The following is a 25,093-nucleotide window of genomic DNA, read 5'->3' as shown; positions in this document are numbered from 1 at the left end:
GGTATTGTGAAGAGGAAGATGCAATACGCCAGACCCAACAATTCAGAAGAGCTGAAGGCCACTATCAGAGCAACATGGGCTCTCATAACACCTGAGCAGTGCCACAGACTGATTGACTCCATGCCACGCCGCATTGCTGCAGTAATCCAGGCCAAAGGAGCCCCAACTAAATATTGAGTGCTGTACATGCTCATACTTTTCATGTTCATACCTTTCAGTTGGCCAACATTTCTAAAAATCCTTTTTTTGCATTGGTCTTAATTGATATTCTAATTTTCCGAGATACTGAATTTGGGACTTTCATTAGTTGTCAGTTATAATCATCAAAATTAAAAGAAATAAACATTTGAAATACATCAGTCTGTGTGTAATGAATGAATCTAATATACAAGTTTCACTTTTTGAATGGAATTACTGAAATAAATCAACTTTGTCATGATATTCTAATTTTATGACCGGCACCTGTATATAGCACATTTTCATACAAAAAAAAATGTAGCTCAAAGTGCTTTACAAAATGGGGAATAGAAAAATAGAAGACACAGTAAAAAATAAAAATAAGTCAACATTAATTAACATAGAATAAGTAAGGTCCGATGGCCAGGAAAAAAAAAACTCCAGACGGCTGGAGAAAAAAAATAAAATCTGTAGGGGTTCCAGACCACGAGACCGCCCAGTCCCCTCTACCTAACATAAATCAAACAGTCCTCTCTGTATTTAGGGTTTTCATGGAAGGACTTGATGATGATGGTCACGTAGACTTCTGGCTTTCAGTCCATCAATGTTGGTGCATCATGATGCTTTGAGTAGGTGGAGGTGGCACAGGCCGCCACCACAAAGAAAACGGAAAAAGAAACAGAAGAGAGAGTTGGGGTCAGTACGGATTTTAGAGCCACTATGAATAGTTATTGTGATGAATTGAACATACAGAGTATCAGGATTAAGTTAAAGTGAAGTTAGGAGAAAGCCATGTTAAAGTAATGTGTTTTCAGCAGTGTTTTAAACTGCTCTACTGTATTTGCCTGGCCAATTCCTATTGGCAGGCTATTCCAGATTTTAGGTGCATCATAACAGCAGAAGGCCACCTCACCACTTCTTTTAAGTTTAGCTTTTGGAATTATAAAGAGATACTCATTTGAAGATCTAAGGTTAAGATTTGGAATATAACGTGTCAGGCATTCCGATATATAAGATGGAGTGAGATTATATAAGGCTTTATAAACCATAAGCAGAATTTTTTATATATATATATATATATATATATATATATATATATATATATTAGATAGATAGATATACACACACATACATACATTCTCAGTTTTTTTATTTTTAATAAATTTGCAAAAACCTCAAGTAAACTTTTTTCACATTGTCATTATGGGGTGTTGTGTGTAGAATTCTGAGGAAAACATGAATTTAATCCATTTTGGAATAAGGCTGTAACATAACAAAATGTGGAAAAAGTGATGTGCTATGAATACTTTCCGGATGCACGATAGATCGATAGACCACCTAATCTAACTTGCATGCCTTTTTAAATTTGCAGGAAACTAAAACACTTGATGAAAAACCCCACATGGGTGCGGGCAGAACATACAAATAAACCTCCTTCATAGAATTAGAACCCAGGTCTCTGGAGCCAAGAGGGAGCATCAGTAACCACTGTGTCACCGTACTCTAAGTGAAGAACTCTTCTATAGCAGACGACGGCTGATAAGTGGGAAGAAGAATTTATTTATTCTGAATGTCATATGAGGCTTTCTACAAAGCAGTACATTTTTGCCAAACATTAAAATTAGAGTCACTTTATACTGCTGTAACACAAAAAGCGTGTTAAATTAGTATATACATAAAATAAAAAAGCAACCAGTCAGGAAAATCAAGTGCATGGCTTCTAGAAAAAAAAATACAATGTGTGTATAGAGAAGCATGCTCTGTGACTGTCGATTTAATCCCTTGTTCGTTTTTAACAAAAATTGCTGTTCTGCATTCTGTTACACTTCTGTGGCGACCACAAGCTCCTTTCATACTGGACTTCGGCTTACGATTTGGTCCATAGTACTTCAGGCCCCCTCCTCTCTTGGAGTCCAAGTCTGTTAGCAAAGGAGAAAGTGGCCACAAGTCAAGACGAAAGTGAAAACAGCCTTGTGGCAAAACTGTTACTTTAAGTAGCAAATGTAGCGATTTTATCTTGGCTAGGAAGAAGAAAAAAATGAATAAATAAAAATAACAGTCTCGCCCTATTGCTGCTATACAATAGCCCTTATTCCATGACTGCACCTCAGTCGAGTCTCCTTTCCGATTATCGATTCGCACCCTGGCGTCAAGTCTTTCATTTTTGTCTTCATTATCAGCCCATCCACAGAGTTAGACTGTTTCACATGGCAGCAAGTAACGCTGCTGTCTAAGGTGCTCAGCCCAAACAGAAACCTGCAGCCATCTTCAAAAGGTGAAAAGCTTGGTGTGGTGTGCGTTCCAGGTGACTGACCAGCTGCTTGCGTCGCTCCAAAATCCACCTCCCCTCATGAGAACATCCAGACCTCCAACTCCAGAACTCTGAAGTCAGCCTTCTCGGAGAGGATCGCATTGTTGAAGGTGGCGCAGCGACTGCTGTGACCAAGGTAGAGGTTCTTGTCCAGCCACAAGCCAAAGCGACCGCTGTTAGCAGGAAAAACAAAGAAAAAAATAAATCAATCTAAAAATACAGAAGTTGGTCATTTCATTCTTTTCAGCTTAAATTAAGCCTGCAGTTGCCACGTGCATGAGCTCAAGTCAAGTTGGCGAGCATGCACTGGTACAGTGTATTGGCGCACCCACTACACGGCGAAACAACTCAGGATTCTGGTTGGCAACCCCGCAGGCAGACACGCGGTCCAGTCCTACCCTCCAGAAATGACCCTCTATCTGCCATAGCCAGGTGTTACTTGGGCGACCCCTTGGCCTGGTCCAGCCACTTGGGTCCCCAACAATGAGGATCCTATGAGCTGGATCACCCTCGAAGAAATGCACCACATGGCCATAGTACCGTAACTGACGCTCCCTCACAATGCAGGTAATGCGCCTCATTCGGGACTCCATGAGCAACCACTCATTCGACACAAAGTCAAACCAACGGTACCTAAGGATTTTCCAGAGAGACACAGTACCAAAGGAGTCCGGTTTTTGTCTCAGGTCACTGGATAGCGTCCATGTCTCACAACCATATATGCAAAAGGACGGAGGTCCAAGAGTCCTGGTGCTTCTGGTCTTGCTAAATGGTTGTCTTGCATGAGCTCACATGCTGAATATTTTTCCATTACTTGATTAGCCCTGCAGTCAGTCCGTCCGTCCTTCTGTTTACGAGTTATGAAGGTGGACTGGTGACGGTTTCCAGTGCTTTTGTCTTTAACAAAAACTAAAATGAAAAACACAGTTACAGTAATCATCCCATTAACTAAAACTAAAAATGAAAAAAACAAGTCTGAAAACTAGAACTGAACGAAAATGTGCAAGTAAAATCAAAAACTAAACGCATAAACACATGCGGGCAGCAGCTACTTCAGCCACTCGTTCAGACTACTGTGTTGACAGCAGTGGCTGTCGGACATGCAAAAGAGAAAGATGCAAGATGGAATAGCCTCCCTCAAGCTAAATCTGAAACCTGTTTTGAAATTGTACAGAATATTTATCAGTCTTTAAGGATAGGTGACATTCATTCCTCTGGGTAGTATGGATTACAGTATTCATTGATCCATCCATCCTTGAAACTCTTATCTAGGGCAAGGGTAGCTGAAGCCTAACCTAGCAAGCCCCTAGACAAGACACCAGCCCATCACAAAATGAACACACACTAGGGGCAAATTAGCATCACCAATTCACCTAACCAGCATGTCTCTCGACTTTGGGGAACAAGAGCAAACCCCCATGGGGACCCAAGAGGAAACTCCACACTCCATGCAGGGAGTACCCGAGGCGTGACCCCCTCCAGACTCCTTACTTATGCATCGTCGTGCACCTAATTAACAACATATTGACATTTTAAAAAAATGAAAAAAAAACCCTTTTTATTTAAGAGCTTTTGAGACTTCTTTTAGTAACATAATGCATTTGTGTAGGGGGCCAGTAATAGTTCACATTCACTGAAGTGTCATTTCCTCTGTTCTCTCACGATTTGTGTTGAAGACGCCACTCACAGACATGGCCAAGTTTATATGGTGATGAAGTCATGAATATTCAGTAAGGTGAGTTCTTTAAGCCAACCACTACTGGTGGGAGGGAAAGGGGAGTGGCTACAATCACATGTACAAGCCTATTGTTTTAAGTTAATTTGAGGTTTATAAAGTGTGGCATGCAGTGTATGTACAGTTTTCTAAATTTGATTATTTTGTGTATACTTTCAAGCATAAACAATATTTTAGTTTAATACATGAGGCTGTAGGGTAGATGGGGAGATGGAGGAACAGTGTTACAGAGAGAGTATCAATATGTTTAAAGCTTCGGCTAATTTCACATTGCCACATATTTAACACTTTGACATAGTGTAGATTGTCACATAACTTCGGTCTTATCTTTAGTTGAAATTCATTGAATTTGTTCAGAATGGCAGATACCCCCCCAATTCTGATTCTGGTTGTTTTCTGCCAATTTTCATTGTGCCAACAGAGCTCCTGATACATCATTGCTAGCAACCATTTTATTTTTGAAATGATTCATTTCCAGTTAAACGGTGTACTCAGTGATCATCCTTAACTGTAGGTGAGGCATCAGTTGAGACTGGCAACTCATCTGAAAATCCTGTTCAAGAGAATTCATAACTTAGTTTAGGAAATTATTTTCTAGCAGGAGCTCAATTGTAGTGACACGATGGGATGCCATAATCAGAAATGGGAGTTAACGGTGCAAAATAAGCTGCTTACCCTCCGCCCCCAATTGTAATGGAGTCCAAATCTCCTTTAATGAAGAAAGAGTTTTCCCCTGTCCAATGGAAACACTGTCAAGAACAATATAAACAGAGTTATTCTCTGGAGAAGTTGAATGTGACGATTAGGACTGTTTCAAAAGAATACAAATAACCCAAAAACAAACAAATGTACCTTAAATTCAGGATAGAAGGTAAACAGAAAAGTTTCTCCAGTTCCATAGAATGAGTCGCTGTACTTAAACGGGTGGGAAACGAAGCCACCAAAAATCTGAATACAAAAAGAGAAAGCAATTACTGATCCACCAACTCTTCCGACAGTTCAAAAACCTCAAGCCGAGGAAGAGAAACACTTTGCCTTACCTCGTTGTGGAAATCCTTCAGCACAAGCAGGCAGGGGGAATCTCTCTGGGACACCTTTCGATACAAGGTCCTCAGGCTGGAGCCATCCACACTGGTGCTGTATGCTAAATGCCAGTGGTGGACCACCATTCGAGATGGCAGGTGATGGGACAACTGATCAGGAAGGGGAAAAAAAGGGATACCCATTAAGTGTCAGACATAACCTGATCACAGAAAGAGTAACAAATGGCTTCCTTCATCCATTTTTACAGATATGACAGGATTGTGCAATATTTGTTTGGTTTTTTTTTTTTTAAATAGCAGAACCTCACTTGAAACAGTCATAGATCATTTTTACAAATGCATTGTAAAGTTTTATTAAATTTAAAACACAGCTGTAAAACTTTACTTAAAAACCAAAATATATATATATATATATATATTATTATATATATATATATATATATATATATATATATTAAGTGCCCAGTGTACACCCCAAAATCTGAATTTAGTGGAGCACAAGCACTCAAAACCTCAGGGATGTGTCTGGTATCTTAAGACCATGGATTCTTACCGCATGGATGTGACTCTCCTCTAGAATACTGGTTTTTTCCAGAATCTCCGATAAGGACACTGGTTCCTTGTCCTCAAAGTGCTTTATACTTCCATCCTCAACACTAATGATCTGCAACACATAGACAGACATTTAAAATCGTTGAGTCATTTCAGAACTCCATCTAGCACTAACACTGAGATACTTTTAATCCCCTCGAATTTTTTGGACTCATGTCCACTACTTCTGTTTTGCCTTCAATTTACAAAGAGGGGATTAAAATTAAATGCAAAATGGAAGTAGTGGAAGAGAGTCCAAAAATTATAAAGTAAGGAAAATTCCATGAAGATATGCCAACTGTCATCTAACAAAGACTTTTGAACTTTAAAAAAAATTTTCCCAGGAAGAAAGTAGCATCATAGCTAGATAGATCGATACTTTATTAATCCCCAAGGGGAAATTCACATACTCCTGCAGCAGCATACTGATAAAAACAATATTAATTAAAGAGCAATAAAAGCACAGTGCTAGTTAAACAATGCAAGGTGGAGAGAGCAAGGCAGGTTTAACAGTCAATAACTTTGTATAATGTTAACGTTTACCCCCCCGGGTAGAATTGAAGAGTCGCATAGTGTGGGGTCTCCTCAGTCTGTCAGTGGAGCAGGATGGTGACAGCAGTCTGTCACTGAAGCTGCTCCTCTGTCTGGAGATGATCCTGTTCAGTTGATGCAGTGGATTCTCCATGATTGACAGGAGCCTGCTCAGCGCCTGTCGCTCTGCCACAGATGTTAAACTGTCCAGCTCCGTGCCTACAATAGAGCCTGCCTTCCTCACCAGTTTGTCCAGGCGTGAGGCGTCCTTTATGCTGGCCTCCCCAGCACACCACCGCATAGAAGAGGGCACTCATCACAACCATTTGATAGAACATCTGCAGCATCTTATTGCAGATGTTGAAGGAGACCAGCCTTCTAAGGAAGTATAGTCGGCTCTGTCCTCTCTTGCAAACATACCGATAGGGTGACCAGTTTTCCCATGCAGATTCTTTATGTAGACCTTAACCCCTTGTAAATGATTGTCATGAAATCGCTTCAAATTGCTTCGGGCCTAAATGCAGCCAAAGTGGCATATGTATCCGCCAACGCCAGTTAATGTGTATTCAATAGGTACCAAGGATCATATTGGAAGCACTGGTCACGCCATCTAGCATTCCTAGTGGAAACTGCATCCATCTGATGGAAGCGAAGTGTTGCCATGGCCGTGCACGTGGGTTTTGGCTGCTAATTTGGAGAAATTGTCCAAATTTGAGGTAAGTTGTGCTAAGATAAAAATACATACCAGCTTATTGTTTGCTTGTGTGCTATACTCAGATTAACAATCTCCACTTAATTTAACATCTGCTTGACAGCAAAAACACAATTTTTTTTTTATAGAATTGTAAATACATTTAGGTAACAAGGGGTTAATATAATGCCCCAAATGCCAAACATTATATACAGTATATATAAATATAGCCTTGCATATTAATTCTTACCATCCTGGTCACCATCACTATAGTTAAATACTCCCCAACCCCCTTTCTTTATATTCTAGAAACTCCAGGGAAATAGACAAAGCACCGAAACTGGCTGGGTTGGGGGGGGTTTGGTTGGGTGGGTTCTAGACACCACGTTCTGATAGGCTCATGCTTATTATGTAGCCCTTCCCCAGCTGAATCCTGCTTATTGCAGTGTCTCATTCCCTTATTGGTCCCCCTTCACAGAAGACCGCCATAATCCAACATAGCGGACATAAGAGATTTGCTTTCCACAGTGCAGTCGTTTCTGTTGCTAACCTGTATCTATTATCTATATTGTGTTTGGTACAGTCTGAATACTGCATACATGCACAAAGGTCTAATTTACTGGTCGCTATAGTTTTGTAATAAATTCGGTGGCTAGTGGTGTTACCGTCACTTTTTACACCATACACAGCGTAGAACAACTTCTGCGTTAAATGCATTCACGGTTGTTTTAGTGTGGACAGAGATGCTTTCGTAAATGATGAGAAAATGCTAGTACTGATGAAGAGTGTTAGCAATGTGGACATAGCACCTAGTGTCCACTTATTCACATACACCTTCTCATTAACTCAAACTGTCTACTCCTCCAAACAGACAATAACGTGTTGTATTTTAAGAGTATTTTAAAGGCTTAGTTGTTTTACTGAACATTGCAATGGAAGAGACGCATCATCTGAGTGACTAATTGCAATGGTTACAGCATCCTAGGAACTGCTGTCCTTCTGGGATTTTCACATATTACACACAAATTCTTGATGCGATAATCAAGAAACGTCCAGTGAGTGGCAGGTGTGTGTGTGAAATTACCTTATTGATGAAAGGCCAGAGGAAAATGGACAGACTTGTTAGAGTTAATAGAAAGGCCACACATATTCAAAGAGCAGCTGCACTGGGCTGGAGAGAATGGTGTCTATGAACACACAACTCCTGGGGCCCTGGAGTGGATTTTCCACTGGGTAATTCAAGCACAACATGAATACAGTGCATTGCTTTGCAATCAATCTCTAATTTAGTGTCTTCAGGATCAGTTGGATTGTATAAATACTAATCAAAGTTTTAGGAGTCATTTCTTCCAACCAAACCACTAGTCCATGAACAGCCCCGTCACCCGTGTTTACCTCCCACTCTTCATTGCCTTTGCGACACAATTGATTTTCCCCACAGCACACATCATCTTTCTCCTCCACCAGCACAAATTCTTCTTCCTCCTCGTCATCCTCATCATCCTCTTCCATTTCTTCTACCTCTTCATCCCGTTCCATAATGCAGAGATCAGGTCGCCAGTGACTCAAGTAAGCATAGAGTTCATCTGACCTGTCAAGACACCCAAGGTCACATACTGACATTTAAACCGGACCTGTAGCTCAACAGACATTATGTATTTACAAGTCTAATTCTTTTCTTCTTTTAAAAGTAAGTTTGGCTTAGATTTTATCCTCATGTGTGCATTTTGTTTATGAAGTTAATAATAAATTCTTTATATTTATATAGCGCTTTTCTTACTACTCAAAGCACTCTCCACGCAGAGAGAACCCGGGAAGCTAATATGGCAAGTCGGTATTTTATCTATAGAAGGAAGAGACTCAGAAGCATGAGCCACCTGAAGCAAGAAACAAATTTAAAACATACATTGGGGGAGTTTTAATAAAAACCTGTCCTTGGTACTCCAAAGTAGCATTCCAAGCACATAATAATATAATATTCTCAAATATGCTTCATCTAATGGAGTGTTGCTAGCCCTGGAATAGAGCACTAGACCACCACAAGGAACCCATATTGTCACTCACGCGGAGTCAATCTGAAATTATCAGTTAACAACCTACATTTCTTTGGTGGATGCTAGAAGAAAATCCATGCAGGCATGGAGAGAACGTGCAAGTCGCACATGCACAACAACAGGGAATGGGATGTGAATGAAGGACTAAAGCAGCACTAATCACTGCGCCACACAGGCCTATGAAAATGGAAGCAAATGAGCCAGAACAGATATTCTATACAGTGGTATGTTGTGAGAAGTCAAGCAAAATGACACCTTTTATTGGTTAACTAAAAAGATTACAACATGCAAGCTTTTGAGGCAACTAGATTGTTTTCAAAAAGCCCTGCCACCTCATGAACTTTTCCTGTGGAATTAATGCAAAAGTAACCCAAAGCCAGTGGGGAAAGTTATAGCTACTTGGGAGGAAATCAATCTAGATAGGGTGCCAGTCCGTTGCAGGAACTGGTCACACACACCTAAACAATATGTGGGATGGCCAGTCAATCGCAGCACATGACACACACACCTCAACTGTACAGTCTCCACATAAACAAAAACTCTGCATGGCTCTTGAACTTAGGATACAGGATCTGTTGTGGGGAAAATGAACTATGTACTTCATACAGTGTCATGGATTATAGTTTGCTGTATTATTTTATGTTATTATTTGGTGTACCTTGGTGCAATTTATCTGCACAATGTAAGAAGGGGACGGAGTTGCCTCGAAAGCTTGCATATTGTAATCTTTCTAGTTAGCCAATAAAAGGTGTCATTTTGTTTGACTTCTCACTACATTCATAATGGCTAACACGGTACAACACTCTAGTACTATATACAGTGGTATATAGTATATTCTCTTTGTTAAGGCCACTTAGGGTGTGTTTCCATAATACCATTTTAAATTTACATTGTGCTGATAAATTGTACCAAGGTACACCATCAAATTTGAATTAATTTTGTCACTGTCCTGCTCCACTGACAGACTGAGGAGACCCCACACTATGCAACTCTTCAATTCCATCTGGGGGAGTAAATGCTAACATTATTTAAAGTTATTGGCTGCTTTTACATGCATTTTTATTATTATTTAATTTAATATTGGTTTTGTGTATCAGTATACTGCTGCTGGATTATGTGAATTTCCCCTTGGGATTAATAAAGTATCTATCAAATAATACAGCAAACTATAATCCATGACACTGTATGAAGTACATAGTTCATTTTCCACCCAACAGATCCTGCATCCTAAGTTCAAGAGCCATGCAGAGTTTTTGTTTATGTGGAGTCTGTACAGTTTAGGTGTGTGTGTGTGTGTGTGTCATGTCCTGCGATTGACTGGCCATCCCACATATTGTTTAGGTGTGTGTGAGTGTGACCAGTTCCTGCAACGGACTGGCACCCTATCTAGATCGATTTCCTCCCAAGTAGCCATAGCTTTCCCCGCTGGCTTTAGGTTACTTTTGTATTACTTCCACAGGCAAGGATCATGAGGTGGCAGGGGTTTTGGAAAACAATCTACCTGTAGATCAGAGGTCTCCAACTCCGGTCCCGGAGAGCTACTGTGGCTGCAGGTTTTCATCCTAACCCTCTTCTTAATTAGTGACCAGATTTTGCTGCTAATTAACTCTTTGCCTTAATTTTCACTGATGCACATTTTAAGACTCCGGTCCCTTAATTATTTTTTCCTTAATTAGCAACCAAACAATATTAAGACACAAAATGAACCAACACATAAACAACTACCTGCGTCCATCACACCATAACTGAAAATAAAGAAGGGTGAAGGCCTCAGTAATGTCGATCTGCTCAGGTCCACACGCTCTTAAAGAAAAATCAACAGTTTTGGAAATGTCTGCCATGGAATTAAATAACGGGTTTAATTAGCAATGAGAAGTGGCTTCAAATTAAGAAATTGAAGTTGGTTGGAGTTTGAAGCCCCAACTTAGTTGCTCATCCGTTGGCTCACTTCACATCAAATGTATGTTTAGGTGCCATTTAAGGAAAAAAGAATGAAATCAGCAGTCAGAGTCTCAAGAAAAGTCAATTAAAACAAAGGGAAAGAGTTCAATGGCAGCAAAAACTGGTCACTAATTAAGAACAGAGAGTTGGAATGAAAACTTGTAGCCACAGTAGCTCTACAGGACTGAAGCTGGAGACCCCTGATCGAGGGATTTTGGTTTATTTTGATGGCAGCCCCCCCACCCTTTTCCTTTTTACCAAGGGCAGAAAGACTTTCACATAAGAGAGGGAGATCAATCTACAATCACATGCAGAACAGCTACAAGAATAGAAAGAGATACGTTATTAGGGTAAAGAGAGAGTAGGGGAAAAAAAAAAGTGTTAAAATGAAGAGCAGGACAAAAAGCGGGCGGCACGGTGGCGCAGTGGGTAGCGCTGGTGCCTCACAGTTAGGAGACCTGGGTTCGCTTCCCGGGTCCTCCCTATGTGGAGTTTACATGTTCTCCCCGTGTCTGCGTGGGTTTCCTCCCACAGTCCAAAGACATGCAGGATGGTGCATTGGCGATTCTAAATTGTGCTTGGCGTGTGTCCTGCCTGGGGTCTGTTTCCTGCCTTGCGCCCTGTGTTAGCTGGGATTGGCCCCAGCAGACCCCAAAATGACCCTATAGTTAGGATATAGCCGGTTGGATAATGGATGGATGGAGGACAAAAAGCCACCAGTTTTACTACTTCACAAAATGTCACCAGTTACATCCATCATGTTACAGCTTTTTTAGAATTACTTTCAAATATTCTGGATTGTATGGTGTCACAGTCCCAGCGCAACCTTATTGCAAATTGTGTGGCTTAATTTCCGTGGTACGGACAAGAGGGAAGCCTACAAAAGTGGCGAGGACATCTCAGGTTGCAACCACCATAACTGACAAAAAGGAACATGCATTTCCTCTTTTATATCCTTTTTTTTTACCCATTTGCAACAATGATAACAAATCACAAAAATCACAATCTATGAAATAAGTGGCCACTTCAGTAAGCACCAACTTAATAGTGAGGTGGTCCTCTTTTGCCCTCAGACCAGCCTTAGTTCATTGGGACACAGATGTATAAAAGGTACAGAATGTACATCACTAGGATGCTGCACCATATCAACGTTCCATGCTTACTACAGTGGGGTTGCTGGGATAGACGTCACTGAATTTAGATGGGATTTGATGGAATGATGGAGGTTCAACCCATAAGGCCTGATTGGAAGTCACGGCAAAAATGTGAAATTACTATCACCTTTATGGAACTTTTTCAGGACATCACATTTGCATGTATTTATTTGGCTGACACCTTAATCCAAGGTGACTTGTAACCAATTATATCTCAGTTGTTTTATTTTTTTTCTCCTCATCCCACCCAGTTGGAGCACAGGCAGTTGAAGTGACTTGCTCTTGGTCACACAGCGTCAGAAGCAGGATTTGAAGTCCAAAGCCATAACCACTACACCACTGGTTCTCAAACTGTGGGATGGGACCCCCAAGTGGGGCGCAAAGTAACAGGGGCACGAAGATGTGAAAAAAAAAAGGAAACAAGAATCAAAAATATGAAAAATACATCTATTGAAACCAAAGCAAATTAACTTAAACTACATTCTGATACTAGTAAAATATAGCATTAGATAAATGTTCATAAAAGTTAAGCAGGTATAATAAAATATGCATCTATAATATATCATTAATTAAAAAAAAGAATAAATTGGTATTAGTGGGCTCCTTTCAAAAAAACGTTAGGGGGGCGCAATTAAAACGGTTATGAAAACTCGGGTCGCAAATACTTGAAGGTTGAGAAACGCTGCACTACACAAAAAGGAGGACAGTTGAAAATTAAGGACTTGTGTGCTGGTTTTGATTAAACGTCAGGTCAGAAGATAATAGTTCCAGCTGCCTAGGGGGTTAGGGGCATGTACCAATACAGCACGTTGGCACACCCACCACACGACAAATCACCTCAGGATCCTGAATTAGGGCAGCTGTGCAACAGGAGACACCTCAGCACCACACAGATCATTGTGAGGTTTTCTACAGTGGCTGGAGTGCCAATCCTGCCAACAACCCCTGCGTTTTCCCTACAAGTTCAAAGACCTACTTGCAGGGCCGGATTGCAGGTTAATGTTACACCCAGGACGGAGCAATTGCAGGTTAAGGAACTTTCTCAAGAGCCCAACAGAACAGAATCACTTCTGGCGTTTACGAGTTTCAAACTGGCAACCTTCCGGCGTAGATCCCTAGCCCCAGAGCCACCACTCTTCTCAATGCCTAGGTGAAGATTAAATGAAAGAACAAAAAAAAGTACAGAGTGTTTCAGCTCCATGTAGGGAGGACCCAGGATGTGAATCCAGAATTTCCTTACTGCGAGGCAGCAGCACTACCATTGCACCACTAAAGCCTCTTTGAATATGCAAGTCTTTCTTGTGCTTTTCATTTGGTTCTAGTGTATGAAATTCTGATGGTTCATATACTGTAACTAACTACATCACAGCAGCTCTGCTTGAGACACACTCCTACATTACTAGACTTAAACATCCAAGCAGGACATGTCAGAGTATTGTCTACTGATACTCCATCTCCTAGACTAAACGCTAGGCCTTTAATGGCATTTTCTTAATGAACGAAATACGCAATGTAATATAATACAAACCAAAGACACGCGCCTCGTTCAGCATTCTCATACTGCACACTCCTGTACTTTGTCTGTAGCCATCACACTACTAGAGACTTGAACCACGTGTAGTTAACAGAAATTTAAACTGTGCTTTTTACCGTTGGGAGTTGTTGTTTGCTTACTTGGTTTCTAATTATAAGGTTTTTTTTAAAGCACTTTGAGCTGCATGTTAATTTTGCTGTTTATCACACACATTTACCTTTCCTGAGAAAAGATCAGCCAGGCATCCTGTGTTTGAAGTTTCCCAACGTTCTTGGGTTGTGTGAAAGACTTCTTCATGGAGACTTGGAATCTCAGGCGGACAAACATGAGGACACCGTGATTGGGTGGCTCCTGTGGTAGAGCTGGAGAAATAGAGAAAAGTAAATGGTGGGGCCATCTTCTGAAGGAATGATTAAAGCACAAAGTCTACAAATGCTGCTTGTGGGTTGCCAACACATCCACTGGATGAAGAATACAGAAGGGCAGTTACAGCAAATATTTAATTGCTTTATTCGTTCTATTCTGCTCCATCAGAAGCATCAACCACCTGACCTAACATTTTTGAACCCTGTGTTTTAAAATGAATGGCCTTGTGAGGCCTAAGAAAATGAGGACTGCTTAGTTCGCTAAAACTTTTTTTTTTTTTTAAGCAGCGTGTGCTAATATTAAAGAACGTAATGGTAAGGGCTATAATTCCATAAGCATTTTTACCTCCTTGAGTGCCTTGATCTGACCACACTCGCTTCTCATTCCTCTCTTGAATTGGCTTCATTTCATTTCCATTCACCTCTTCCAGAGATTTCAGCCCCCCACAGCAGAAAGAAGCAGCACTGCTCAGGACACCAACTGCCATGCCTTCAGCTACGTGTGTCGATACATCTTTGCCAGCCTTCTCCATGTCTTGTGTGGCTCCATCCAAGTGATTGTCCTGGCCTTTTGCGAGAGAAATGCATGTCATGACAGTTGTTTGGCAGCTTCCATGAGGCATGGACTTGGTCCCCGTGTGATTAAGGTAACATCTATAATATTTCAATTGCTGGTTTTGAGGAGTAAAATCTGGTGTTGGCCCATTTCTAAAATGTGAAAGTCTTTGCTTAGTCGGTGGACTATGCACACCTTAGTTTCAGCCTTACTAAACTACTTCCAAGCTATGAGTGACACTATAGACAGAACCACTTTACCATAATATAAGCTGAAATCAAACAAATCACCAGGACCAGATAATATTTACCTTCGAATTCTTAAGGAAGTACATATATAAACCCTTGACATATATTTTTAGGAAGTCACTGTGCGCGGGAGAGATTCTGTGGAGTCGAAAATGGCAAATATTATCCCATTATATGAAAAGGGTGACAGGGCCAATCGAAGCGACTATAGGCCATTAAACTTAACATGCATCACAGGAAAATTAATGGAAGGAATTAAGGATAAGATTGAGAAGTACATGGCAAGGACAGGAGTTATTCTGAACAGTCAACATGGGTTCAGAAGAGGGAGGTCGTGGTTTACCAACATCCTGGAATTCTAGGAGGTGGCATCAAAAGGATACAATCAAAGTGGAGCTTATGATATTATTTATCTTGACTTTCAGAAAGCTTTTGATGAGGTGCCACATGAGAGGTTCAGGGTGTGGTGTGTAGATGGGTGCAGAATTGGCTCAGACACAGGAAGCAGAGGGTGATGGTGCGAGGAACCTCATCAGAATTGGCCGATGTTAAGAGTGGTGTTCCACAGGGGTCAGTGCTAGGGCCGCTGCTATTTTTAATATATAAACGATTTACACTGGCATATAAGCAACAAGCTGGTTAAGTTTGCAGATGATACCAAGATAGGTGGATTAGCAGATAATTTGGAATGCGTTATATCGTTACAGAAGGACTTGGACAGCATACAGGCTTGGGAAGATTTGTGGCAGATGAAATTTAATGTCAGTAAATGTAAAGTATTACACATAGGAAGTAAATACGTTAGGTTTGAATACACAATGGGAGGTCTTAAAATCGAGAGTACACATTATGAGAAGGATTTAGGAGTCATAGTGGACTCTAATGGACGCTATCGACTTCCAAACAGTGTTCAGAAGCCATTAAGAAAGCAAACAAAATGTTAAATTATATAGCGCCCTGATGTGTAGAGTACAAGTCCAAGGAGGTTCTGCTCAGCCTTTATAACACACTGGTGAGACCTCATCTGGAGTACTGTGAAGTACCTTTGGTCTCCAGGCTACAAAAAGGACATAGCAGCGCTAGAAAAGGTCCATAGAAGAGCGACTAGGCTGGTTCCAGGGCTACAGGGGTTGAATTATGAGGAAAGATTAAAAGAGCTGAGCCTATACGGTTTAAGCAAAAGATGGTGAAGAGGTGACATAATTGAAGTGAGACTGTTATTTGAAAAGTAGTTCAACAAGAACACAGCTGGAAACTTGTTAAGGGGAAATTTCACACAAACATTAGGAGGTTTTTCTTTACACAAAGAAAAGACACATGGAATAAGCCACCAAGTATTAGCTTTAGGGACTTTCAAAGCTCGACTTGATGTCTTTTTTGGAAGAAATAAGTGGATAGGACTAGCGAGCTTTGTTGGGCTGAATGGCCTGTTCGCATCTAGAGTGTTCTAATATGTGAACACACACACACGGGCCAATGGCTTGCAACCACAGCAGCATTACAAGTTATTTACTGTAACACTTAACTGTCCCTCCTAGAATTTTCTAACGAGAAACTAAAGCAGAAAAAGAGGTTGTCTATTTGTAAATAAGCTTATTTAGTCAAGGAAATTTAATAAAGAATTGGATTTTTTTCAAAATAGCTGCTACACCCTGCTGTGATGCTTTTTTCTCTGAACATAAACCTCCCACTCACCTGCTATCCAGCCAGTGTTAAATGACCTCAAATAGTGTTAAAGTGACTCTTAAAAAAAAAAAAAAAAAAAGTGCTTCAATAAATAGTATACACTACAGTGGGGGAAATAAGTATTGAGCAGGGGGACCTTTTGGGTGCTGCAAGATTTCAATCCATTATGGCGTAGTGTGTTACCAATGGTGTTCTTGGTGACTGTGGTCCCAACTGCCATCAGATCATTAACAATCTCCTCCCATGTATTTCTGGGCTGACCCCTCACCTTTCTCACGATCATCCTCACCCCATTAGGTGATAGGTGGTCATTTTATATTTCCTTCATTTTCAAATAATCACACCAATAGTTGTCACTTTCTTAGCAAGCTTCTTGCTGATGGTCTTGTAGCCCATTCCAGCATTTTGCAGGTCTACAGTCTTGTACCGGACGTCCTTTGACATCTCTTTGGTCTTGCCCATGGTGGTGGAGAGGTTGGAATGGAAGAAATTGATTCTGTGGACAGGTGTGCTTTATACACAACAAGTTGACATCAGGAGTATCTATAATTGATTAACTGATAGACCGATTGTAATCTGTGTGCCACATGGACACACAGCCAATCTGTGGGAGCCAGAATTCTGGCTGGGTTGTAGGGGATCAAATATTTAATTTCACTCAATGACATGTAAGTCAATTTATAACTTTTACGTAACACGTTTTTTCTGGATTTTTGGCTGATATTCTGTCGCTCTCCATTAAAATGGGACTACCATAAAAATTAGAGACTGTTTATTTCTTTGCAATTCAGTAGGAGATCAAATACTTATTTCTCCCACTGTAAGTGGTAATTTAGCACTTCCAATTTTGGTCAGGGACATCTTTTATAAGAGGCCTGTGGAGTTCAGCATGAAAGTCAAATGAAGCGAATGTCACGCCCCATGCAAACCTATATATTTTGAATTCTAGACAGGACTCTTAACCAATAAATGGGGCTCTTCAATTCAAGCACTTGATCCTGTGTGAATGAGCTTCCTGTTTGTGCACTGCTCGGATTCCCCCAAAGAATCATATTTAACAATATTTTAAGCAAAACAATGCATGCATTTTGCACATTGGGAGCATACAAAAGGATAACTAACATTTGGATCAGGCAATGCAACTCACTTGAGATCTTTTCATGGACATTTTTGACATTGTTTGCTGTTGTCCAAAGTTGGTTTCCATTAATGCCTATTCTATCAGAAACTTTATTATTTTCTCAGTTCTCAATGGAAACTGAAGATAAAGTTTCTCAGTCATCACCATAAACCACTTGGGGTAAGTTTCAACGACTGCATAGATGGGATTTAATTAAAGCTCAGGAGATGGGGAGAAAAAAAAAAACAAACAAGGAAAGATGTCACCCAGGAGAAAATAGTATTTAAAATGTAACCCAAAAACGTGACTCAAAGGATGAATCGAGAGAGTTGTGAGCCAAAAAGACAATTCTTAACCAAAACAAGAGAAAGAATCCATGTCAGGTGACCAAAAAGTACTGTAATACAGTGACACTTTGGAAATGCGCTGGGCCAGCCTTTACCCTGTCATGGCGAGAATGTCACATGACAAGCCTCCGATCGTTAAACTTTGCAACCGCACAACAAAAACCAGGAGGTGTTTATGGAAAAGCATGACATCATCGTGGAAGAAAGCATTCAAAAGGAAACGGTCATTAAAAAAAAAAAAATAGGAGTGGATGTCAGCCATGTACAGAATATATTCTAGCTCCATTCGTGCAAAGCACTCAGTCATTCAACTTAAAATCTTTTATTGAGCGGATTTCTCTCAATCAGAACTATCCAAACTGTTTCCGGGGTAAGAGTCAACCTGTGAACTTTGCAATGAAACTCCTGTACAGTACACTTTAATTCAACAAAAATTGAACTTTCCCAGTAATTTCCTTTAGGAATTGATTAACCAAATTTCAACAAAATTAAACCTTTTATTGGCTAACTAAAAAGATTACAATATGCAAGCTTTCGAGGCAACTCAGGCCCCTTCTTCAGGCAAGATGTAATACAGAAACTGAAGTTTCCTGTGTTTATATCCACACACTAGGACAAGAAACAACAATGGTAAAGATCTTGACCATACATTGTGCTTCTATCTCCTGTTAAATTAATCTTAGCCTGAATGAACCTATTAATTTTTTTACATTTAAGAGTTTTCATTTAAAAATTTACCATTGTTGTTTCTTGTTTGGCTTTTCTCTACATTCATAATGGCTAACACGGTACAACAACCTAGTACTACAAACAAAATTAAATTAACTGATGGTAGGCTTGCTTCAATCAGACAGACAGACAGACATACATGACGACAACAGTAGGTACTTTTTTGGTATTTTATGCAAACACTCCCAGAGAGAAGGACACTTAAAGCTGTAGCATCAGGAAGTAGAGAAAGCTTTGGGGAAGGCAACTTTCAAAAGTCTGAATTAACATAAGCCACCCTAATTCTGGGTGGTCATAGAAAGTGTAAAGATTTATAAGGTACTGTAGAAGTTCCTAATAAACAAGAATAGTTTTGCCATGTATTTGAAATATTTGAATGTCTGCTTCATTATAAAATGTTTAAAGTCTAAATATTCTCGATTATAACAGAAATTTGTCAGGTTTCACTCCCTGTTAGAGGTCCATAGGTCCTGCATAAATAATCAGAAAACATCATATTCTTAATTACTGGCCTTGAAATACAGTAGTCCAAAATAAAACCCTGCATGCTTATGTTTGAAATATATCATTTGTAGGCTTCTGGGCATGGATCTTAGAGGGTTACTGATTTAAAAATGAATTATATTTATGATCAGCAACCTCGAAAAAGCATAAAAAGACACTTGCACATGCCTAGATTACTGGTCCCCATGTTTTGTGAGTAGGAGTTACTTTGACCCCTCATATCCCTTCAGGAGGTAAACTCCCATTATCGGTGGATGTGACTTGCACAACTTCAACTTCTTCTGATCATTTTTACAGAAGACACCTACTGGATTTTTCTACCACAAGGGTGTAGTTTCCTGCACAAAATATAACCTAAAAAATTGGGGGATTTTGGGTGTGGTGGGCTAAAAGTTTGATGTCGTGTTTAACTAGACATCAAGACGAGTCAAACAGTACATCATATATGAGGGGTTTCTCATACAGAGGAGTCAGAGGTGCTCGACATAAAAAAACTGAAGTGATTTCAAAGTACTCATAAGTAATTCCTATGAACACAATTAGAAAAGCGAGGTTTAGTATTTGTGTGTTGTGATTCATGTTGTTATGTAAAGGAGGACAAAACATGTGAAAGGAATGTGGTTAGAAGTGAAACCTGGTACAAAACTTCACAAGTCTTGTTTTAGTTTTCAGTTCAGAGGTTACCTTAGCACATATTACCCTTGTTTCATACTTTTTATAGGATTGTTTCACATGCTTATCTAAACCCAAGAAAGCATCAAATTGTCTTTTGTCCCCCTTCATTTATACATGAATAGTACTTACCAAAGGTGCCCTTCATTTCCTCTTGGCTTGCTAATGGTTGCTTGCTGCAGTCTGGATCTTTTAACGACAAAGAGTGGCTTAAACGAGCATCCAAGTCGACGTGTGCTCCAGAGGCATTACTCGATGCTGGCTGATTGTTGTCCATAGGGGGCGCTGGTCTAGTCTCAAGCTTTGCCGCCTGCACTTTGTCATCTTCTGAAGTTGGCACTTTAGGTTTATGGACGTCCTTCTTTTTGCATGATCTATGCAGAGAGAATTCATTTTGAGATTCTGTCTGACCAATACTGTTTTTCAGCTATCTTCCAATCCTACTCTACAACCCCATTCTCCAATTCAGCACTGCAATAAATACTATCATGTCTCTTCAGATTGTTGTAAATGCATTTTACTTTATTGAACTTTTAGAACATTTTACCATCCCAAAAAAAACTATTTCCTTTGAGCTTTGCCAGCACTGTTGTGTTGCATTCCAGCTCAACCTCACTAATTCAAAAATTCATTTTGATTCTTGGACAGATCATTAAATGTCTAAATATTGCTAAAAGCTACACAAGTTATGGGTTACCAAATGCATCTTTAAGACACCGACTTATGTGAAACCAATGACAGTTTAGGCACTTTGTGGAGTGATGCTTCTAACCGAGTGACTGACCTGGTACTATGAAATTATACAAATAGATTTTCTAATTCTTTAATATTTAAATTTCCATCTTACACAAACACAGCTATTGCCCTGTTTAACAGATTTGATAACTTAAGGTGTCAATGATAAAACTTCCCCCATATAGCTAAGCTGATGCACGCATGATACTTTCTTTCATAACCATGCAAGTTGCAAAGGCTCTCCGTAAATATTATTTCTTTTGATACACATAGAAAGCCATTCCTCCCTACCCAAAAATCAGCACTTACTGTTTGGATTTCCCACCGAAGTGAACCATTGAGATATCATTGAAGAAGGCAACTGAAACAATAGTGTCGATGGCACAAGACAGCATGTAGTCCTCGCAGCCATGTTCAATCACTAGTGGGTGAGACTTGTAGGGATCAAAGAAGATCTTATTTGGGGTGACCAGCAGGATCCCTGAAACCACTCCCTAGAACACATCAGAATAGGAGTTTATGTCGAAATAATGAAGAAACCAACATGTTAATGGGCACATAAGCCCTGACCCAATCGACCACAAGAGGAAGCATCCTCTTTACCTTCCTGTCAGTTATGTAGCGGCAGCACAATTTCAGGTAACGTGCTGGTCTGGTGTCCTCTTCTTGGAAGGAGTCACATTCTGGGGGCAGAGCCAGAAGGCAAAGCTGTCCATCAGGCATAGTTACGGTCTCCACATCCTGCAAAGAAAAGTCAAAGGGGATTGCTAGTCATCATGTAAGATAGATTGATACTTTATTGATCCCAAATGAAATTCAAGTACCAGTAGCCAAGAATTAAATTGTACCAAGTAAAATCAAACATTTAAGTAAACTTACAACACAAATAACAAATACTATAAGAATAATGCAATCACAGTACAATAGATGGTACATACAATAATGCCAGTTCAGTGAGAACTGTACAAATATTACTACCAAAGTGACAGGTGACACGTAATATCAAAGTCAAAGTAAAATAAAATAAAGTGACATGGCTTATGCTGAAAGGGTAATGACGAACAAAAAAAAAAAAAAAAAAAAAAGCAGCTTATATGACTAAGTACTGAGATATCAGATGCATGTAATGCATAGCTAATACAGTGGGATGCAAAAGTTTGGGCAACCTTATTAATAGTCATTATTTTCCTGTATAAATCGTTGGTTGTTACGATAAAAAATGTCAGTTAAATATATCATATAGGAGACACAGAATGATATTTGAGAAGTGAAATGAAGTTTATTAGATTTACAGAAAGTGTGCAATAATTGTTCAAACAAAATCAGGCAGGTGCATAAATTTGGGCACAGTTGTCATTTTATTGATTCCAAAACTTTTAGAACTAATTATTGGAACTCAAATTGGCTTGGTAAGCTCAGTGACCCCTGACCTACATACACAGGTGAATCCTATAATGAGAAAGAGTATTTAAGGGGTCAATTGTAAGTTTCCCTCCTCCTTTAATTTTCTCTGAAGAGTAGCAACATGGGGGTCACAAAACAACTCTCAAATGACCTGAAGACAAAGATTGTTCACCATCATGGTTTAGGGGAAGGATACAGAAAGCTGCCCCAGAGATTTAAGCTGTCCGTTTCCACAGTTAGGAACATATTGAGGAAATGGAAGACCACAGGCTCAGTTCAAGTTAAGGCTCGAAGTGGCAGACCAAGAAAGATTTCAGATAGACAGAAGCGACGAATGGTGAGAACAGTCAGAGTCAACCCACAGACCAGCACCAAAGACCTACAACATCATCTTGCAGCAGATGGAGTCACTGTGCATCGTTCAACCATTCGGCGCACTTTACACAAGGAGATGCTGTATGCGAGAGTGATGCAGAGGAAGCCTTTTCTCCGCCCACAGCACAAACAGAGCCGCTTGAGGTATGCTCAAGCACATTTGGACAAGCCAGCTTCATTTTGGAATAAGGTGCTGTGGACTGATGAAACTAAAATTGAGTTATTTGGGCATAACAAGGGGCGTTATGCATGGAGGAAAAAGAACACAGCATTCCAAGAAAAACACCTGCTACCTACAGTAAAATATGGTGGTGGTTCCATCATGCTGTGGGGCTGTGTGGCCAGTGCAGGGACTGGGAATCTTGTCAAAGTTGAGGGACGCATGGATTCCACTCAGTATCAGCAGATTCTGGAGACCAATGTCCAGGAATCAGTGACAAAGCTGAAGCTGCGCCGGGGCTGGATCTTTCAACAAGACAACGACCGAAACACTGCTCAAAATCCACTAAGGCATTCATGCAGAGGAACAAGTACAACGTTCTGGAATGGCCATCTCAGTCCCCAGACCTGAATATAATTGAAAATCTGTGGTGTGAGTTAAAGAGAGCTGTCCATGCTCGGAAGCCATCAAACCTGAATGAACTAGAGATGTTTTGTAAAGAGGAATGGTCCAAAATACCTTCAACCACAATCCAGACTCTCATTGGAACCTACAGGAAGCGTTTAGAGGCTGTAATTTCTGCAAAAGGCGGATCTACTAAATATTGATTTCTTTTTTGTGGTGCCCAAATTTATGCACCTGCCTGATTTTGTTTCAACAATTATTGCACACTTTCTGTAAATCCAATAAACTTCATTTCACTTCTCAAATATCACTGTGTGTGTCTCCTATATGATATATTTAACTGACATTTTTTATCGTAACAACCAATGATTTATACAGGAAAATAATGACTATTAACAAGGTTGCCCAAACTTTTGCATCCCACTGTACATCTAATATAGTGATAGCTTATGAGCAGAGAAGGAGTATTAGGTTTAGAACTCAACGAACCTCTACCTCCATTATAAAGAGTTAAAGAGTCTCATGGCTTTGGGGACAAACAATCTCATGCATCTGTCTGTATTGCAGTTCTGTGATAGCAGCCTACCACTAAACAAGCTCCTCTGCTTAATTATGGTGTATAGAAGGTGATGTTGGTTGTCCATAATAGATAGCAGCTTGCACGGTGTCCTCCTCTCTGCCACTGTCACCAGAGAGTCCATTTGCATTCCAACCACAGATCCTACTCACCTGATCAGGTGGACACTATAATCGGCATCCCTCCTCTTCACGCTACCACAACCCCCCAGCACATCACAACACAGAGAAAAAAAAAAAAAAAGAGTACTGGCAACCACAGACTGATAGAACATCTGCAGGAGTTACTTGCATATGTTAAAGGAACCCTCTCTTCTCAAAAAAGTAGAGCCAGTTTTGCTCCTTCTTGAACAGAGTTTTGTGTTCTCAGAGCAGTCCAGCCGGTCATCCAATTGCACTCCAAGGTATGTACACATCTTGACCCACTCCACATCAACCTCTTCAATAGAGATAGGCCTCAGTGGAAGTGTAGGTCTATTATAGTACACAACCATCTCCTTGGTTTTGAAAGTGTTCAACAGCAGTTTGACCAATACCATCCCACAAAGTCATTCAGCAGACTCCTGTACTCCTCCTCCTGTCCACCCCTGACACTTCCCAAAATGCCACTGTCATCTGCATGTTGCATGTCCCTGAGTTGTAACTAAAGTCCAGTGGGTACAGGGTGTACGGGAAAGAACAGTCCCCTGTGGAGCTCCTGTGCTACGGATTACACTGTGTGAGGTGCAGTTCCCCAGTTTGACAAACCGAGGTCTAGCAGTGAGGTAATCTGTAATCTAGTTCACCAGGTGCAAGTCCACTCTTATTCCTGGACAGTTTGTCCCTCAGTTAAAGGCACTGGATGGCATTGAAGATGGCTACTGAAAAACTGCCTTGAAATTCTGTTACACCTTCATTAGTAGGTTTTGTTGTTAAGTGACAAGTGTGGGTAATCAGAATTAAACTAACTAGGCTAAATGATACAAAAGAGTTCATTAATTAAACATAAATTAGGGATAAATATAGGGAGAACACAAAATAAATAGCAAACTGAAAAGCCTGTGACATCTCTGGGCTGCCTATATAGGGTTTTACATCTCTATTTGTCCACCTCAAAGTACTCAATAAGCAATCCTTTCATCCACCTCCAATCCCCACATCTGTAACCTGGCCACTCTCCATCCTCACCATCTAAGACCGGCACAAACTAAACTTCTTATTCTAAACACAACGAGTCTGTCACCTTAAAGTGGCTTGATGCCTTGTTCTGCGGTCGCTTCCAGCCAAGCTCACAATCCTTACTTAGCTACAGGGATACTACACTAGCACTTCTTCCTCCTGTCCACCTTTTGAAAAGAACATCTCTTCAAGACAGCGCCCTCCTCCAGCTGTCTATCTCCATATAAGCTGATCTTTGTTCTTCTATCTTTAGACAATATGCTGCTCTCTGTTTGTTAGGAGGTCTTTTAA

The 25,093-nt window shown here is 40.3% G+C and overlaps 1 protein-coding gene across 2 annotated transcripts in view; it reads right to left on the bottom strand.

Moving 5' to 3' along the window:
- Window positions 1-1,714: 1,714 nt before the first annotated feature.
- Window positions 1,715-25,093, bottom strand: part of si:ch211-15d5.11 (nuclear receptor coactivator 7) — a 46,823-nt gene continuing 23,444 nt past the window's right edge. For both annotated transcript variants that reach the window (XM_039740802.1, XM_039740803.1), the window contains 11 exons: window positions 21,328-21,465; window positions 21,034-21,218; window positions 20,122-20,363; window positions 14,474-14,695; window positions 13,980-14,124; window positions 8,475-8,670; window positions 5,820-5,930; window positions 5,264-5,416; window positions 5,076-5,171; window positions 4,899-4,972; window positions 1,715-2,661 (listed from right to left, as the gene is read on the bottom strand). In XM_039740802.1, coding sequence (XP_039596736.1) covers window positions 2,526-2,661; window positions 4,899-4,972; window positions 5,076-5,171; window positions 5,264-5,416; window positions 5,820-5,930; window positions 8,475-8,670; window positions 13,980-14,124; window positions 14,474-14,695; window positions 20,122-20,363; window positions 21,034-21,218; window positions 21,328-21,465 — 1,698 coding nt within the window. In that variant the 3' untranslated portion in view covers window positions 1,715-2,525. The remainder of the gene's footprint in view (window positions 2,662-4,898; window positions 4,973-5,075; window positions 5,172-5,263; window positions 5,417-5,819; window positions 5,931-8,474; window positions 8,671-13,979; window positions 14,125-14,473; window positions 14,696-20,121; window positions 20,364-21,033; window positions 21,219-21,327; window positions 21,466-25,093) is intronic.

The sequence above is a fragment of the Polypterus senegalus genome, chromosome 17, assembly GCF_016835505.1.
Source record: "Polypterus senegalus isolate Bchr_013 chromosome 17, ASM1683550v1, whole genome shotgun sequence".
Taxonomy (NCBI): domain Eukaryota; kingdom Metazoa; phylum Chordata; class Cladistia; order Polypteriformes; family Polypteridae; genus Polypterus; species Polypterus senegalus.
The sequence above is the reverse complement of the archived record's forward strand: the minus strand, read 5'-3'. Positions and strand labels throughout refer to the sequence as shown.